General features: G+C 43.0%; 1 protein-coding gene across 1 annotated transcript in view; it reads left to right on the top strand.

Moving 5' to 3' along the window:
- Positions 1 to 19,558, top strand: part of PKHD1 (PKHD1 ciliary IPT domain containing fibrocystin/polyductin) — a 465,684-nt gene that overhangs the window by 12,270 nt on the left and 433,856 nt on the right. Inside the window, 12 exon segments of the mRNA XM_028097676.2 lie at positions 1,270 to 1,348; positions 2,648 to 2,722; positions 5,139 to 5,203; positions 5,717 to 5,756; positions 6,611 to 6,681; positions 9,513 to 9,614; positions 10,420 to 10,515; positions 13,099 to 13,240; positions 16,593 to 16,707; positions 17,712 to 17,990; positions 18,970 to 19,059; positions 19,155 to 19,245. Of these exon segments, the coding sequence (XP_027953477.2) occupies positions 1,270 to 1,348; positions 2,648 to 2,722; positions 5,139 to 5,203; positions 5,717 to 5,756; positions 6,611 to 6,681; positions 9,513 to 9,614; positions 10,420 to 10,515; positions 13,099 to 13,240; positions 16,593 to 16,707; positions 17,712 to 17,990; positions 18,970 to 19,059; positions 19,155 to 19,245 (1,245 nt within the window).

A 19,558-nucleotide genomic window follows, 5' to 3' on the forward strand; every position in this document is an offset into this window, starting at 1 on the left:
TGAATGTGGCCGTGAAGAGATCCCAAGTCCTCAGCATTCAGTGACCTCACGAGCCTCCTCGGCGCTCTTTTCTCTTCCATCTTTGAGGTTTTACTTATTAGCCAAAACCTCTCTCATCTCTTAATGTGGTTTGTGATGCTACAGGATTACAGCACAGATGGTTAAATTCTCTAATTATTTGGCAGGCACACATTTCCAGGTCGTGGAGTTGTCTGGTGAACTTTAACTACATCACCTCACTGTGGTGCGTTTGCTTAAAACTTTGCCTCGTGTAGTTCCGCAGAGGGGAGTTTAGGTGCTTTAAACGATGGAACAAAGCAGCTCATGTAGCATCCGGGAGGGGCCCCCAAACTCTTTTTGAGAGAGTTGCATCAGATTCCTTTCTCACCTCTTTGTGAGCAGAGCAGGTAGGGGCAGTACCGAGAGTTGCTGAGAGGGGATTGCTGATGCCCACACTTCCTCTTGAACTTGAACCAAAAGAGGGGAGTATTAAGGAAATGCTTGCCACCCAGTGGAAATCCCTGTGAGTCACATAGAGGAGCTCAGCAGTAGAAGTCATCCGTTTGTCAGGGGGCAAGGCAGACAATGACTGTCTGCAGGTCCCCAATTTGCCCTATCTTTGAACACAGACATACTGGTTCCATGAATGGGATGAGCCATTGCCCATCCTTTAAGCCATAACTCTGTTCTATTTCATCTCATCCCCTCCTTTCTTAGTTTGCATCCATTTGGGTCATCCTTGACATTTATCTTTTGTACTCTGAGGTATGGAAAAAAGTTTAATATCCCGAATACCCATCCAGGTCGTGGGATAGGCACCTCCTGGGTTGTCCATATTAGCAAGTGTCCAGAGGAAAGTCTCATGAAATGCGGAGCACCCCAAGGCACACGGTCCTTAAATCCCACGTTAGGTGGATGGTCTACACACAGCCAAGAGGGTAGAACAAGGCAGCGTGTGGAAACCGGCCCCTTCCTCCTGAAAGCCTCGTGGGACGGTGAGGAAGGCCTCTTATTGCTTCTGTGCTCCATACATAGATGATTAAGCCTGTGATTGCAATAATTGGTTATTTTAGCCTTTCCAACGGGTAGTATTGATCACCGGATCATACTTGGGGCTCCTTTCCTGTTGTACAGTTTGTGAAAAAGCATTAATATTCTGACTCATGGCCAGTTTGGCCGTATTAAATAGATGAAACCAAAAAGAAATAGTTTATAATTTATCGTTGGAGCTAAGTCTATTACATTTTTAAAAAAATCTTCTTAAAACAGGAAAACTAATACATGTGTATGGCTGGATTATCACTGGAAGATCAGAAACCTTTGATTTTGATGCTGAGTACATTGATAGGTAAGTGTGTGTTTCGGTGTTCAACTAGTTACAAATATGCTGGGTTGCTTCCTGAGACCAGCTTCCCCAATAGCAATAAATTGTGAGCAGTTGGCACAGAACTGCTGTTTTCCTCTTTGCAGTTTATGGTCCCTGGTGAGCTGGGCTTCAGCAAACTTTGTTAACGTAATTGCAACTGGTCGATTAAGTTGGTCCATTTATTTACTGACAACTAGTCACTCTGTGCTCAGCGTGAATCGTGCTGTAATTGCATCTGTGGGTTTTCTTTTTCGATTCTTACCCTTCTCCCCCTTGTTTCTCAGGCTGAAATAAATTTTTTAAAAAACGATGTGTGAACCCAAAAGACCATTATAACTTCCCTGTTTGGTTGGTATGCGTTTGTGCATTTAGAAATTATGTTAGTGTGATGGGAGGAAGATGCGGGAGAAGGCACTGAGAGCCGTTGAGTTTTACTGTTTTGTGGGAATGATTGGGATTGCCAACACGACTTTCTTCACCAGAGACTCTTGAAACAGAAAGTGTTACTATTAGATCATGTGTGCTAGGGAAAGAGAAGAACCAGAGGGAAAGTGGTGAAGTTGTAGTCTTTGGCGGAAGCTCTAAGCACCTGATTATGCAACATCTGAAGTAGTTACTGTGAGGTTTGATGAGGTAAAGGGAATCTAGTCTTACTATAGCTGAGCAGATTCTATATACTGTGTCTAATTTTCCTCGTACTCCTAGAGAGGATGGGGTAGGGCAGAATCACAGAGATGGAACCGAACATTCCGTCTCTGTGATTCTGCCCTAGTTGAAGAGGACGTGATCTGGCTCCTCTAAGGATCTACATTTCTGGCATTAAGTCATGGTCAACTTGTCTTGAAAGGAAATGACTCTTTCTGTGGAGGCTAGAAGCCCCAAGGGCACCCTTAATAATATGTCACATTCACTGCTTGGTGCCATGTCAGCCTGGGTCTGGGATACAGCATTTGAAAGGTGGAACAAAGACATAAACTCCACAGGGGTTCTGTGTAGACCCAGGAGAGCCAATGTGGACATGATGAAGATTTGGGGGAAAAGGGAAATGCTCCTTCTGCTGTGTGAAAATGTGGACCATGAAATAGTGCTATGCACTCCTACCTGCAGGCTGAGAATTGATTCAACATTTCCTCAGGGGACAGGCTTTGGCCACCTGCAGAATGCCCCATAAATCCAGAGGAGAATGCTCAGAACAACGTTTCCTGTGAATGTTGCCAGGAATGTTTACTGGGAGCCTTACGCTATTGTCTCATGTCTTTTTTCCCCCCATTTTTTATCCAGCCCATTGATCTTGGAAGCTCAAGGAGACAAATGGGTCACAGCCTGCTCTCTTGTAAACAGGCAGACAGGAAGCCGGTGAGTGTCTTTCCTGCCTACATACATGCTTTTAGGTTCTTCCATGTGGGTTTCTGTCTCTCTCTCTCTCTCTCTCTCTCACACACACACACACACACACACAATCTATTTTTTAATATAGACCACCCATAACTGATGACTGCCTTATTTTTAGACTTACTGGAAAATACATGGTAATTGATTCAAAATGCAAATTGAAATGGATTCTGAAAACTTTCTTGAAAACAAATAGCTAATACTAAGTGCTCATTCTAGGCCAGGCCCTGCTCTAACACTTTTACATTTAAGTTACCCAATATCCTTGTGAGGACAAATGGTTATTAGTTCCACTTTATAGATGAGGAAACTCAGGCACAGAGGGGTCCAGTAACTTGCCCAAGGCCTTGAAAAGAGAAAGTGGTAGAGCTGGAATGAGTATCGGGGCTGACTAGCCAGACTCTAAGTTCATGCTCTTAACCACTCCACTATAATGACCAGCCAAAGGGAGGGGAAAAAAAAAAAACAACTAAAACAACTAAACTTTGTTTGTTTATGTATTACAATGAATTTTTTAAAATGAGTGTCTACATGCTTACAGTTTAGCTAACCAACATTTTGCTGGATTTTCACTTCACTCAGGATTGAGTAGATTTAACCTTCTCTTGAGGCCATCACAAGAATTATACTCTATAGCTTAGTTTTATAGGACTGGCATGTTGTAGAGCCAGACTCTATAATGTAGTTTCTTCTTGGTGTCTTCAGTTTGTTTGCTCAGGATCTTTCTTTTGTGGGTTGACAATTTTCTCCCAAAATTTTTATTTAAATTCTAGTTAGTTAACATATAGTGTAATACTGGTTTTGGGAGGAAAATTTTTTTTTTAATATTTTATTTATTTATTTGACACAGAGAGAGAGAACACCAGTAGGCAGAGTGGCGGGCAGATGGAGAGGGAGAAGCAGGCTCCCCACTGAGCAGGGAGCCGGATGTGGGGCTCGATCCCAGGACCCCAGGATCATGACCTGAGCCAAAGGCAGCCACTTACCCGACTGAGCCACCCAGGCGCCCCGGGAGGAGAATTTAATGATTCATCACTTACCTATAACACCCAGTACTCAACACAAGTGCCCTCCTTAATACTCATCACCCATTTAGCCCATTCTCCACCCATCTCCCTGCATCAACCCTCAGTTTGCTCTAGAGTTAAGAGTCTCTTATGGCTTCCTTCCTTCTCTTTTTTTCCCCTTCCCCTATGTTCATTTGTTGGTTTCTTAAATTCCACATACGAGTGAGATCATATGGTATTTGTCTTTCTCTGACCGACTTATTTCACTTAGCATAATACCCTCCAGTTCCATCCACATTGTTGCAAATGGCAAGATTTCATTCTTTTTTATGGCTGAATAATATTCCATTGTATATGTATTCCATATATATGTGTGTTTGTGTATATATATATACATACACACACACACACACACACACACACACACACACACACACACACACACACACACCACATCTTCTTTATTCATTCATCAGTCAATGGACATTTGGGCTCTTTCCATAGTTCGGCTATTGTTGATAATGCTGCTATAAACACTGGGGTGCACGTGCCCCTTTGAATCACTATTTTTGTATCCTTTGGGTAAATACCTAGTAGTGCAATTACTGGGTCATAGGGTAGCTCTATTTTCAACTTTTTGAGGAACCTCCATACTGTTTTCCAGAGTGGCTGCACCAGCTTGCATTCCCAAGAGTGTAAGAGGCTTCCCCTTTCTCTGCTTCCTCACCAACATCTGTCTTTTTCCCGTGTTGTTAATTTTAACCATTCTGACAAGTGTGAGGTGGTATCTCATCGTGGTTTTGATTTGTATTTCCCTGATGATACGTGATGTTGAACATCTTTTCATGTGTCTCTTGGCCATCTAGACGTCTTCTTTGGAAAAATGTCTATTCATGTCTTCTGCCCATTTCTTAACTGGATTATTTGTTTTTTGGATGTTGAGTTTGATAACTTCTTTATAGATTTTGGATACTAACCCTTCATCAGATATGTCATTTATAAATATCTTATCCCAATCCGTAGGGGGGTTCACACTTAATAGTTTTTTTTTTTTTTTTCTTGTTAAGAGTTTGCTGTCCTTGTTGTAAAGGTTTCGGAAGGAATGGAAAGGTCTGAAAAAGAGGTTAAGAGCGAGTTAAATTTTGTCTCTCACACTGTGTTTGGCTGATAGCATATGTATTGATGAGAACTCTAGTTAGTACTATTCTACATATTTGCTCCAATGAGTTCATTATGCCTTCGGTATCTGCCAATTTTCACTGACTAACTGGCTTTTTATTTATTTATTTTTTTTACTTTCCTGCCTAAAGAGTCAGAACTTCTGAACTGAGATGTCTGGTAATTCTCACCTCAGGTTTTGGTTCTTTCTCTAGTTACCCTCTTTGGGAAGACCATGGTCTTGGAACTCTGCAGTGCCGTGTGGAAGGCAACTACATCGGTCTGTTCAAGAAGTAACCTAAGTTGAACGTCTTATCTGTTTCTTTTTCTGTATCAGAAAAATACTGTTCCAGAATTGGTTCTCACGAGGATGAGAATAGTAACTACCATGTATTGAGAACTGTTTAAAAAGCTACGTGAAACGGCTTAAATAGAAACTAATTTAATCGTCACAGTGAGTGGATTGGTGAGGTTGGTGGAATTATTTTCACTTTATAGGTGAGAAAATTGCAGCTAGTAACCAGTGCAGCTGGTTGTGGGCTTATCACGTTTAGTGGTACTGTAAGCCTGGGCTCTTGCCTGCTGTGTGCTACCGCATTTATCCTTTTATTGTTGGAAGTCAACAGTGATGGTGCTGAGTCTCGGAGGTGTTTATTTTGGGCACTGTTAAAGAAATTACAGGTTTGGGTGGTAACTTGGTGATATCTGGAGTCCTTGGGTTTATGGTAGCAATGGCCTGGTCCCGGTGATACAGGCAGTCTCCTGTGTTAATGTCTGTTTCTTTTTGTTACAGGCTCCCAGAATGTTAGTTTCTCAGTATTTAACAAAGGAAAGTAAGTAACTGGAAGCAAGCAAATTTATTGTCACCGTATATTATTGATCTCTTTCTTGTCTTTCTTATATTTTTGAATCTTTTATAATGAAAAATTCCAGAGATACAGGGACAGAATAGCATAATGAAGCCCCCTGTACCCACTTGATTTCTTTTACTTAGGTGAATAAAATTGTGTCTGCCACACTCATCTTGAGGTAATGTAAATGTTTCGATGTGATGGTGGCACAAAATTGTGGGAATTAGGTCTTAAGTAATCTCATAATGCTGTCAATTTAAAACAGTGCATTGTTCCATGAAATGCATTGTGCCATTCCAGGAAATGCCCTCTTCAAGATGGAAAGCATCCAAATTTCAGAGTTTTGGAGAGTGGATTATGATTCTGAATGGTTTCCGCATGCCTTACCTAATGTTCTGACACCATATAATTTGTCAGGGGTTTTCCTTAAAAGCATACTCTCTAGCTGATATTCATCCCTTTGTGGTGATAGTGACACATCACCTAAAGCTCACAGCCCCAGGTATGGAGGTTCTCTCTCTCTTTCTCTCAAATTTAGGAAGGAATCACACTAAAATCCTTGGAGTATCTACTCTAGGCCAGCTCCTTACCAAGCCCTTTCATGTTCATCTTTCCCTAACACTTGTTATGCTCTGTGAAGTAGGTATTATTATCAAAAACTTTCTAAATCACAAAACACATGTTGCCCCATTGGTATCATTCTCTACTCATCAAAGCTATCCAAACTGTTCTAAAGATCAGGGGAAATTGGCTCCCAATCTTCGTTTTAGGTAGCTGATTTAAGAAATGCAATCTTAAATGCTTTTTTCATCTAAAACAAAACTTTGTCTTGGAAGGTCCATGGTACACAAGAATGCATGGCTGGTCAGTGCTAAACTGGACCTTTTCCTGTACCAGACATACTCAGGTACTACTGTCCTCCCTGAACTCCTCGCTCCTTCCCTCACACCTCACTCAACGTTGGATCCTCCTTCCCTTGGGAGATGAGGAGGAGGGGGATCCCTCCTTCCCTCCTTCCCTCCTGGCACCATTTCTCTATAACCATGAGCACCTGAAGCTGTTCCCGCCATAATGATGGGTGACCCTTGGGTTTTGAGCAGAAGTTGCTTGTGTGAGTGTCAGCTTTCATTACTATATTAAAAGAGGCTCGATCATAGGCTTCTATACAAAGTTTGTGGATATAAACTGAATGAAAGAAAGGAGGTCATCCTTGTTCTATGTTCTGAGAAATAACGGTAAAGAGGTGGCGCTGAAAAGTACGAAAGTGTGTCTTTCCAGTTACTTTAACACCACCTCTGAGCATTCATCCAACAATTTATGACTTGCTGATATTTATGCTCAACTATGGTGTTGCTATCTGATGGGTAAATCTCCGTGCTAAAAAGTGAATGCTGAAAATTGGAAGCTTGCATGAAACTGTGAACCCAATTCTGTAGCAGGGAATTGACCACTAAAGAAGAGTGCTTAGATTTGAGTCTTGACGATGATCATAAAACCACTGAAGACACGTCTGTGAGGGAGGAACACATTCCAGGGGCAGCAGGATCTACCTTTGCCAAAAGTGCAAGAAATTTTGTAGGTCATGGGGCAAATGTCATTCACTCTCTAGATAGTCTAATTGTGTAAAAAGCTGAATTTTGACGCTTGCCTTTATTTTCTTTAACCCGTGTAACTAGTCTCTTTGGGAGTCCGTTTGAGGAAGCACCCGAGGGGAAGGTGATAGTGAGGGCCAAGAGAAGCATGGCTGGGGATTGCTGAGTGTTTTACATGTGATCTCAATGTTTATTTAATTCAGTTATGAGACGGACAGTACTAGTCTCATTTTACAGATGAAGACACAGACCCAGAAAGGCAAAGAAACCTAGGGTCCCAATACTAGAAAATGCAGATCTGATTTGAAATCTTACGCACACAGGCAATATACAATGGGAGGTACACTTTCCTGGCCACCTGACCCCAAGCTTCCTTGTGACTGTGCCTAACACAATTGAACCCTGAATGCCACACAGGCTGACAGGTATCTCCAATCACACAACTATTTCATATTTCCAGCACCAATGTCTTCTTGGCATGAGGCCTCTCAGGCCAGAACTTTCTCAAAGCAGGAGAGGTTGTGGGAGACGGGATGTGGACAATGACAGAGAGCTCTTGGCAGAGCTCCCTGAGGACTGCCATTCAATTACTCCCTGAGTTTGGTTAAGTCGTTTAGCTTTTCTGAGCTGTAATTAAATATCTACAAGCTGGACAAAATGGTGTCTGTCCTAACTCCAAAAGCTGTCAAAAAAGGGAGATGAGCAAGAGTCTTGGGATTCATCTACAATTTTCCTCCCTTTTCTTGTCTCTAATCCATTCAGTTACCAGTTTCTGTTGGTTTTACCTCCCATTGATTTCTTGATACGGTTTTAGATTACTATTGCAATTAGACCTCCCATCGATCTCTTAAAGATGAGGTATCCGCTCTATCTCTACAACCACTGCCTCAATTCAGAACCCCATCATCTCTTGCCCGGCCTGCCAAAGTGGTTCCCAGGGGCCCCTATCTGCCATCTGTCCCCTGAATGGTCCTCGTTCTACATCGCCACCACCATACCCTACACCAAACACACACCTGATGTCTCTCCTCTGCTGGCCGCCCTCTATAGGAAATGGTACCACATACCAGATTCTGGTCTTCTCCTCATCTGCTCCTGCTCCATCTTTCCCTCTTATATTCCAGCGACACTGACATGGGCTTGAAGTGCAACCTCTCTCCACACTCAGACTATCACTTGCTTTATTTAAACACCCTTTCCCTTCTCTCTCTCTCCTTCACTTGGCCAGTTCTAATTCATGCTTTAAGATTTGGCTCAGGAGTCATTTCTAGAAATTTCTTTCTACTCCACCAGACCCTCGCTGCACTCCTAAACCTCCCCTGTGCATTTTCATGTGCTTTCTCTAACCACTTGCCCAGGATGTCATAATTATACTGTTTCATGGGCAAGAGCATTATGTAAGAAATGCTGTGATAGACTCCAAACCATTCATGATTAGCTTCTTTGTATCTTCAGTTTATTGGAGAACACAACTCCTCTTTCCCCTGGAGGGAATGGAACTTAGAATGGTCAAAGTTGGATCATAGGAGAAGAAAGCACCAGAAAATCTTACATCCTGGGGGCTATGTGGCACATGACAGTGGGGTTTTGAAGCAGTCAGGAGACAGCATGGAAGAACACATGGAAGACAGCATGGAAGGTTTGAGGTGGTGAGTGCACACAGGGGGAGGAGCATGCAGGATGGGGAGGAGGGCAAGGCTCCTGAAGACGATGGTGGGATGCGTTCTTTTGCTTAGTGCAAACTGCAGACTCATAAGGGTGAATGAAGCCTTGCCTGGTGCTTCCAAAGTTGATTCCTCTGTAACGTATAACCTACTATTCTGTAACTTATACATCGAGTACTTGAATTCTGGTGACAGATTGCCTAAGAAAGCATCATGGTATGTAGGGATTTCTGCTGACAGCGTGAGTGACTGCATTCAGTCATTTTCAAATATCGATCTTATATGTATTATTCATATTGTTATAGATGAGTCCTTATATGTGTTTTAAATGACTATTACTAGAAAAATTTCCAACCGTTGCTCATCTTAGAAAAGTTCAAGTAAGGAATACATTGTTGATAGCTTTCCTTCTATTATTATATTATTATTTGGGTCACATTCTGGTCTATATTTGGAAGTTTACTTTTTTTTTCCTTTTGCAGAAATACTATCAGTGTTTCCAGAAACTGGGAGCCTTGGGGGAGGAACAGACATCACAATTACAGGAGACTTCTTCAACAATCCTGCCCAGGTTACCATAGCAGGTAACTAAGTTGAAATGGCTGAAAATAGTTCAGAGTTTTAAATGCTGCAGGAGATTATGTATATCTTATAGCATGGTGAGAGTGGGGGAAGCAATTTTTGCCTCTTGCAACTCATGCCATCCTGTCCTAAGATATTTGACTCATTTGGTTGAGATCAGGTGGGATTGCAGTCCTGCAGGAACAGAGTGTTCTGCGGACACACATAATTCACGGGCAATTCCCTCAGGGGTCCTCATCCTGGGAATGAAGAGAAGGGGAAATACAGCTGCCTCTTCACAAAGGTCTCTCCTACTGAAAGGCAACATCTCTCTCCACCCTCCTTGCTTAGCCCTCTATATAAGCTGGAGTAGACAGGCATTTGCTATGCAGATTCTTCTGGAATTCCCTCTTGGCTAATCCTTTTGTGGGACTCTTCTAGAACCTTCTGTTCTGCCAGGTGGGAGGCTCCTCCAGTTGGTGATGTCAAGGATGCAGGAAAATGTCCTCACCATCTTACGTCACGCTTACCCTCCCATGCTCAGCTGAATGGTTGGGTGTGTTCTCAGTGAACGGCATTGCTTTGCCTGGCTTTCTTTATGATTACTATAAGCTGCCCTATGTCCTGTTGCCCTGCGCTCTCCCTTTCCTGGCCCCCCCCCATTTGGGGGGACAACGTTTGCTATGTCACCCACGTCCAGTTCATTGCCTTAGAGTAGGAGCCTGTCAACTTCAGTGTGGTTGTGTTGTCCTGCCATTACATCTATAGACCTCTTTCTCTCTTTCTCTCTTTCTTTATCCATTTATCTAATTAAAGAGTTCTCCTCAGGTATTCCATGTGATATTAGACACGTGTCTCCCAGGAAGATTGAGTGCACCACCAGGGCTCCAGGAAAAGGTGCAACGCTCACTGCCCCTCAGGCAGGTAAGGAAGTCATCACCATGACTGTTCAATGAACTCTGGTTACAACCACGAGGGACGGGGAGGAAGAAATGAGTGTTTGCTGCCTCAGCTGTTTGATTGGTTAGCTCAGTGAGCTCTGGGCCCGAGATACCACTGTCAGGGCTTTCCTTTCAAAGGGGCCCTTAGCTTTGTTCCGATGTCTCGTGACACTGTACTGCTAGCCCCAACCAGACGAATGGCCAGTGGGGTTCAGGGGAGGCCTGACGTAGAAAGCATAACTTCAGTCAAGACATTGTTGTAGCTACTGGTGGAAACCCCTAAGCTGCCTCCCTCCACACCATGGGTCAGTTGGGAGCCCATTGTCTAAGAAGACCAGAGCATTTAAGTGCCCTCTCCTGTGCTCTGAATGATAGCAGCAAGCAAGGCCAGGGAGTGGGGCGCAGTGGGGTGCATTTAAATGCCATTTCTTCTTCCCTCTGGGTGGCTGCCTGCTTCTTTGAAAAGTAGGGATGTGTTGTGCCATTCCCTCAAGTTGATGCCTGAAGTGGGCAGAAATGGGGCAGGCAAGGGGACAGGTTCCACATGTTCTTCTCTGCAGATGAAGAGCACAGCGCTGGAGCACTTTTCTGGAAGCTCAGGTGTAGTTAGGGACCGAGGGCGGTTGGCGGGTTACGTAGCCTGGAACCATGCGCTGCGCATCTGTGGTCCTCACCGGCCCCACGGGGGCTGACTTCACGGTTCAACTACAGACAGGGAGCTCAACTCCAGAAGCTCCACACTTACAGGGAAAGTAACCCAGCGGGGGGAGAAGCCTTTCTAAAGAAAGGCCAGTCAGGTGTGAAAACGCATGCAAAGCTTTGGCTTGAGCATTCTCCAGGTCCCAGATCTGCCATTTTTAGTCAGGGAAAGCTCCCATCCCAGCAAACAAAACTACTGAAGCAGGTGATAGAGAGGATGCGTGTTTCCTCTCAGGAAATAGAGAGCCGCCCCTCTTCGAGTGGTTCCTGCGTTAGCTACTTGGGTGATGGTAGGATAATTTCCTGAATGCAGCTGTTTGTGGGACTTAGCGTCCTTTATGGAGACCTTTTGAAGTTTTTTCCATGAAAGGAGTCCAAATCACTATGTAAAGCAGTGGTGCTCCTAAAGCAGAGGGCATTTGACAACAACTGGTTGGTACAGTGGAAATGGTGGGGGTGGTGTGGCTGGTCTCTCCTGACGGGAGGCCAGGGGTGCCCAGAACATCTTTCCATGCACAGGGCAGGCATTAAAATAGTTCTCCAGTAATCCAAGTACTATTTTAAAATATTCTCTTATTTTTCTGCTTGTTCCTTATCTATTTCCTTTTTTTTTTTTTTTTTTTGGATTTCACAAGGAACAACAATAGTAGTTTAAAATAATAATGATTACCTCAGCGATCCTTTATTGAGTACTTAACTGTATTTCAGGCTCTTTGTGTATATATTTTAAGCTCCCTTAGTCTTTTTTTTTTTTTTGCCAGAATTATCAAATTGACTCATTTTCCCTCCAATCTTATTGAGATACAATTGACATATAACTCCATCTCCCTTAGTCTTTGGTGCATGATCTCTATTTATTGTTGTCCCCATTTTGATGCACAAGAAAATGAAAGCATTAAGCAGTTTGCTCGAAGCTGCACATGTAGAAAGCGGCAGAGCTGAAATCCGAATCCACAAATGGATGATTCACTAGCTGCACCCTCAGTCCAAGGGGGCAATCATGTAATATTGATTGTACATGTACCTTTGGTGTCAGGGTTTGCTCAATATGAAACAAGTTAATCAGTAGAGTATCACTGAAATTATCATGTAATGACAGCACACCACATAATTTGTTCCATGTGTGAGTCCACACATTGGGGCCATGACATGTGAAAAATTCAAGGATTGCTGATTTTCTGGGAAAAAGGGGTTGTAGGGAATAAAATTCCCAGGCTGAACTAGACCTTAAAAAATACTGAGGGGGCATCTGGGTGGCTCAGTTGGTTAAGCGTCTGCCTTCAGCTCAGGTCATGATCTCAGGGTCCTGGGATCGAGCCCCGAATCAGGCTCCCTGCTCAGCAGGAAGCCTGCTTCTCCCTCTCCCTCTGCACTCCCTCCCCTCATGCTTGTGCACCCTCTGTCTCTCTCAAATAAATAAATAAAATCTTAAAAAAAAAAAAAAGATACTGAAGTTCACTCCTGAACAAGAGAAGCCAAAGCGCACGATTATGTTGTCCTACTTTACTCAATCATAGCGTTTGTTTGCTTGGTCAGTTCTCCCCATGCCTGGCTTCTCCTTCCCTGACACTCCCATTAAAAAGGGCTCCCTACCCTTCTGTGATCCTCTGAGAATATTTCCCCTTTGTGCTCCTTATCAAGTATCTCTTTCCAAGAGGCTCAATCCTACAGTACACAATATTTTCTGCTTTCCAGAACATTTGTGTTATCTGTAGAACCTCTCACATGACTACTCCATCTGGGTCTCGGTGGACTCATCTTTGTAGAGAGTATCTGGATCACCTTCACTCTGTTATCTGAGGTAAAGTAGTTCCCCAGTTTGGGGACGAATGTCCTCCGATGTGTACGAGGTATGCATGTCTTACAGGCAACCGGGGGCTTCTGTTTGAAGTCGGAGATGCTGTCGAGGGCTTGGATCTAACTGAAGCCACCCCTGGTTACCAGTGGCAGATTGTCCCGAATGCCAGTTCGCCGTTTGGCTTTTGGTCAAAAGAAGGACAGCCCTTCAGGTATGCTGTAGGAAAAGTGGGAGTTCCTATCAAAAGTGTCTTTCCTGGCCTAGGGGAGACCAGGAGACAATAAGCAATGAGATTTCCAGGGGAGAAATTCGAACAGCCACCGATTCAACAACAGTTTGGCCACTGTTCTCAACCAGTGTCCATCATGCTAGTGCAACACAAGCCTTTTATAGGTGCACATGAACTTCTTTTTTTTTTATTTTTAATTTTTTTATTGTTGTGTTAATCACCGTATATTACATAATTTGTTTTGGTGTAGTGTTCCATGATTCATTGTTTGTTCATAACACCCAGTGCTCCATGCAGAATGTGCCCTCCTCAATACCCATCACCAGGCTAACCCATCCCCCCACCCTCCTCCCCTCCAGAACTTCTGATCAATAAGTAAAATTTATATTTTCTACAAGTCAGTTTATAGTCTGCTTTGGGAGATGACTATTAATTGGAACATTGAGCCGAATAAGCCAGGAGACTTGGTAGAGAGCAGGGTAAAACTTGCTGTAGGTACGTGGCTAAGACGTGAAACCAATATCTGGCTGATGCCAAAGAAAGAAGCAAGAATATGACTTTTGGTCATTTGGATCAAGCACCCAGTGTCAAAGGTCAACCCAATGGCTGGTGCATAACAGGAAAAGCTATTATGGGCTCTGAGAGACGTTGTTTTCTACAACAGTGATGTTTTCTAAAACTGTTTTCTATAATGTTGTTTTCTATAACAATGTAATTATGGTTTTCCTATTAGTGTCGTTCTGAGTATTTTTAATCCCTTCAAGGACATGGCCAAAATGTCTAGTTTTCTAAAGTGGTCTTAAAAATATAAAAAGTTGAGAATTGCTTAGACACACTGTTTCCTTCGTGTGTCCTCAGTGTATGTACAGAGGGATGGATTCTTTACTGTGTGATGATCTCTTCTCTTTTCCAACCTCTTCTCAAAGAGGTTGGTCATGACCCCTGAATGTGAATTCCAGCCATTCCGTGACTTCCTCCAAGGATTTGGCTATTTAAAATTTGAACTCAATTGTGGAATGAAAGACTTTGTTCCCTGTTCAGGGAATTTTAGACATCAAAGAAGCCAAGGAGGGAAGAAAATCTGTGAACAGAAAAGAGTAGTCTCTATTGTCCCAGAAGCCTAACTAACTAGGTATTTAACCACCGATGTATAGTTTTAAAGTGGCAATCATTGTGGTCCTTTGTGGCACCTATGATACGTCTTTATCATAGTTTTTGAGAACCATCAATAATGTTCAAAGGAAAACCTTTCAGCTATATTCATTGTGTGGGGGAGTGTTAAGGAGAGAGTCAGACCACCTCAAAATACAAAAGGGCATTTTGGTTATATGGTACCACCTGCAGGGGATGTCTCTTTAATTGCCATTTGGAGGAGCCACAAACCAGAGTAACTCTTTCCATTCTCTCTCTCCTTCAGTTCTTTAAAATTTAAAATTTTTAAATTAAAAAATTAGAATATTTATTGATTTATTGATAGATCATTATATTGGTGGACTTTTAAAATAGTTATTTTCAAAATGATTTTCAGAAAATATTCTTGGTATTTATTGAGATAGTTTAATCATTTGCTGTCTCTAACACTAAGGTCACTAGAATTGGATCTTAAACATTAAAAAATATGGTCATATTTTGAAGTGTTTCATAAAATTGCCTGCATTCTTTGAAGTTGTAGGATGTGTCTTTTAATTTACAATTGTTGACACGTTTGATTGACTTTTCTCTGTGGGCTGTAATATTTTTAATTGGAAAAATACTCTCCGTGGGTATTGAGGTAACTGGTAGGCTCAGAGCAAATCACTCCCCCCACCTCTTTTTGTGAGCTAACGTTTAATTAGTAAACCTTCACACAATTAAAAACTATTTACTGATCACCTACATTACGCACAACATTGTGTTCATTATCGAGGGTTTTAGAAGGTGGAGAGCAAAGTCATCATCTTGGGGAATGACCAACCTTGTCATGCGCATGTACAGTCACAGAGCAAGGTCAAACAGCACGTACTGACCTTCCTCAGCATATCCAGTGTGCCTCCTGATCTTCTTATTCAGTTCAACTGATAAGTATTGACTTACTACCATGTTCCAGGCCTTTGAAGACAAGTTAGTTCATGAGAAGCAACAACTGAGGAAGTATTTATAGGTTTAGTTTGCCGATGAGGAACCATAGTCCCCAATGGGTAAAGTGTTTTTCTAATGCTTTTTTAATGTTTTTCTAATGTTACAAATATCAAGTAGCAGAACTAAGCTTTGAGTTTTTCTGATTTCAAGTCTTGTGATTTCTCCAGAAGTCCACCTCTGCCACATTATGGCACACATCCTTCTTCACCCATAGGAATATGATATTTAAAGAGCCACAGCAGTCTGCGAAACCCCACATAAACGCCTGCTTCTGTGAAGTTAATGTCTACCATGGGGGAGACAAAATAGAAGCTTCTCTTAATATCACTTGGGGCCATTTCAGTCTATTGCTTTACTCCCTTCGTAAAGAACTGCAAAACGTTGTCCACAAGTCAAGTAAGATTATTCAGCAGGAAGCACATCTGCTGATTTATGATTATGCACATATACTCATTGCTATGTGCATGCACACATGTAACGTGGCTAATAGCTGACTTGAGCCAGAGAGGTGATCTAACATACCTCAGGAAGTATGATATGTTGGAGTAGGAGACAAGGAATGAAGGTTCCAGAACAAGTCAGAGCAAATTCTGATTGCTGATATCTCTATTTCTAATAATAATAATAATAATAATAATAATATTTACCATTAATTGAGTTCCGACAATGGGCCAGGCCCTGCACTAAGTGTTGGTAAATGTTTTCAGCTAAGCCTCTAGATAGCCCTGTCTAGACAGGGCTGTGCTGTGGCTACAACTTTCCCAAAGACATGTTGACTGCCAAGGGAGTCACAGCCATTGTGAAGGGATGGGTTGAGATATTGACTAGCAGGTGCCGCAGGAATAGCTGTTTCCACAGTACACTGGCCACTTACGTGACACAAGAGTCAGGTGTTTCTTCCTCATTGCCACAAAGAAAAACAGTACAGTGGGGTGCCTGGGTGGCTCAGTTAGTTAAGCGTCTGCCTTCAGCTCAGGTCATGATCTCAGGGTCCTGGCATTGAGCCCCGCATCGAGCTCTCTGCTCAGCGGGAAGCCTGCTTCTCCCTCTCCCTCTACCTGATGCTCTCCCTGCTTGTGCTCCTTCTCTCTGACAAATAAATAAATAAAATCTTAAAATAAAAAAAAAGAAAGACAAAGTACAAGGGCACCCATTTGTTGAGTCAGTGATTCGGGCGTTGGTTGCTCTCACTTTTCTGTGTTTCTCTCCTTTTCAGAGCACGGCTCAGTGGGTTCTTTGTGGCTCCAGAGACAAATAATTACACTTTCTGGATCCAGGCTGACAACGAAGCCTCCCTTTACTTCAGTCAGTCAGAGGACCCAAAGACCAAGGTATTTGCCTTCCTCTTACTTTCCTTTTTCTTGTCCCCAGTCCTTCACTCCTGAAAAAAAATAAGAATAAACACCAAAGCTCTCATCTTCTACTAATAGTGGTAACATGCCACTAAGCAACCGGGGATTTTAATGTTTCATTTTGTCGGGGGGTGGGTGGGTTTATTTTTTATTAATTTTTTTGAAAATTGAGATATAATTGACATGATTTTAATTGTTGAAAAAGAATTTGGTTGAATGTGTTGGCATGTTTATTGAGCACTTACTATAAGCCCAGCATTAAGCTACATCTTTTATGTACCTTGTCTCTGATCTTCACAGCATCTCTGTGAGCTAAGTATATTTATCTCCATTTTCCAGATAAGGAAATTGAGGCTTAGAAGGATTATATGGCCAATCCAGGGCCACTTGGATCATAAGAGGCATAGTTAGTGTTCAAAGTCATATCTGTCTGATTCTAAAACTTGTGCATTTTCCTCTGATTTTTGGGTAGAGATGTAGCCAGTCTTATTTAGGAATGTCCTGGTCAGCTTTGAAGGATAAGAAAAAGTGCTTTTAACAAAAAGCCAAAATTCCCTAGCACCATTGACAAAGAACCACGTATTCCCCCTCAAATTATTACATGCTTCTGTGAAATTGCTTTGCTGGTTGCTAGAGGAACATCATAGATGTTGATGTGGTCATGTCGTTCTAAGGTTCTCAAATGGTTTGGGACTATTTTATCCATCGTATCAGGTAAAGCTAGGGTTTCAGGCTGGCTGTTTCTGCTCTAAACATGGCCCATCCAGCCTCATCTGAATACAATTTAATAGAGAGACAGAGATAGAGTGAGTGAGGAGTGGAGAAGCATACACAACCACAGGCCCCAGGGCGACTGAGCTAACTTGTTGGAAAAACAGATCATTCCGAAGACCCTGTTAGTAGCTGTCCAGACACTTGCTGTTTGAGAAAGAAATGCCCATAAGCTTCATAGTGTTGATTGTGATATGCTTCTTGGGCCACAGGTGAAAGTGGCCTCCATCAAGGTAGGCACTGCTGACTGGTTTGACGCCTGGGAGCAGAATGGGCAGGAAGGGACCTGGCAACGGAAGACTCCCAAGCTGGAGCTGGTTGGTGGCACCAGGTACTACATGGAAGCAGAGCATTGTGGGAAAGCCCCCAGCAGGGGGATGAGAATTGGCGTCCAGATCCACAATACCTGGCTGAATCCTGATGTGGTCAGCACTTACCTCCAGGAGAAGCATCAAATCCGAATCCATGCCCAGAGACTTCCAGAAATCCAGGTGTGTGTCTCTTCTCTGTCCTGTGGGGTTGGACTCAGGGATTGAACTCTGGAAGGAACATCGTCTTGCCTAGAGGAAGGATCACTAGCTGGGAGCCGGGAGACTTGAGTTGTAATGATAGTTCTGCTGCCAAAGAGACAGGATATCTATCCAATAGGGTTGTGAAGACATCTCAAAAAAATGCAAAGTCTTATTATTAAGGTAATTTTACTCATGGTCTTAGTGTTAGGAATTTAAGTTCCAGGTAAATTCTCTTTTAGAATCTTATTCCCCGGAGTAGAGATAAAGTCCTCCAAATAAACACACCCATGTATGCATGCACATGAGTGTGCACACACGTGGTTCCATTGCTGTTACTGATCCAGGTCCTATCTCCCCACACATGGTGTTTTCTCCATCTTCTTTGTAAAGGGTCTCTCAGTGGCGCCCATATTTGTGTTGAACAGTATCAGTGTACTTTTCAGTCGTTCACTTCTTGGTGTACAAAGATGAGTCCACATGGACTCTGCTTTTCAAGCTTAGAGTCTAATAGTAAAACATGAACACAAGTAACCATAGAACAAAGTAGAAAAGGGCAAGTGATGTAAGATGACTGATCTTACTTTGTAACTAAAGTATAGTGTGCCTGTCGGGGAATATGCTAGGAGCAAAGCAGAGACTGAATAAGCCTCTGCTCCTGCCCACCAGGCCACCCACCCCGGGAGAGGGCACTTGGTGAGAAGGGCTGAAAGGGGGCCATTCAGCAGCACTATTGAAGTCTCACACCCTAAAGAGAAGGGGGGACATGGATGAATAGGGAGTTCGACATATAAACGTTTTTGTTCGGTGCTGACACTTGGGCTCGTAGATATTTCTAGATGATAGTGAGTTTAGACAAAACTGATATTATAAATAAAAGGAAATAGCCAGTGGAGGGGATATGTCCCAAGGTTCTCCAGCTTAATGAGCACACATCATTTATTCCTGTCATTCTTGACAGATGCTGACTGTGTCTGGCAGAGGGAGCTTCTTCCTTACTTGGGACAATGTCACCAGTCAGCCAATCCCTGCAAATGCCACAGCCCATCAGGTGGGAACCTTCTTCAAATAATGACAGGTGGGGGAGTTGAGGGGGTGTCTTCATGCCCATGGTATAAACTCTTCAGGATTTTTTTTCTTAAACAGATTCAAACAGCCATTGAGGAGTTACTTGCCGTCAAATGCAAACTGGAACCGCTTTCGGCTAGCATCCTCCTCTGGCTCGGGTTTGAACCAGGTGTGCTTTCCTTGGCTTGACAAATGCTGATCCCCTTCTCCATTGTCTTCTCTCTCTCTTTTTCTGTAAAACAGGAACAATGTTCATTTCCTGCTACCAGAGTCAAGGAAAGTTATGGAAACTGGATTTAGACACCCAGTGGCCCCGAGAGTGACGACACACGTGGGAGGAAGCCGCTTGGTGTGGGTGTCAGAGAAAGAAAAGCCATTCCCCCTGGGCTGTCCGGTGTAGCCAAGGGCTCCCCATGCCGCCCAGTGGGGAAAGGGCAAACTATACAGGCGGGAACGAAAACACTGCAGCAGCATATTTTATT

The sequence above is a fragment of the Eumetopias jubatus genome, unplaced genomic scaffold, assembly GCF_037043125.1.
Source record: "Eumetopias jubatus isolate StellerSeaLion01/CBP00866 unplaced genomic scaffold, mEumJub1_p1.0 scaffold_6, whole genome shotgun sequence".
NCBI classification, from domain to species: domain Eukaryota; kingdom Metazoa; phylum Chordata; class Mammalia; order Carnivora; family Otariidae; genus Eumetopias; species Eumetopias jubatus.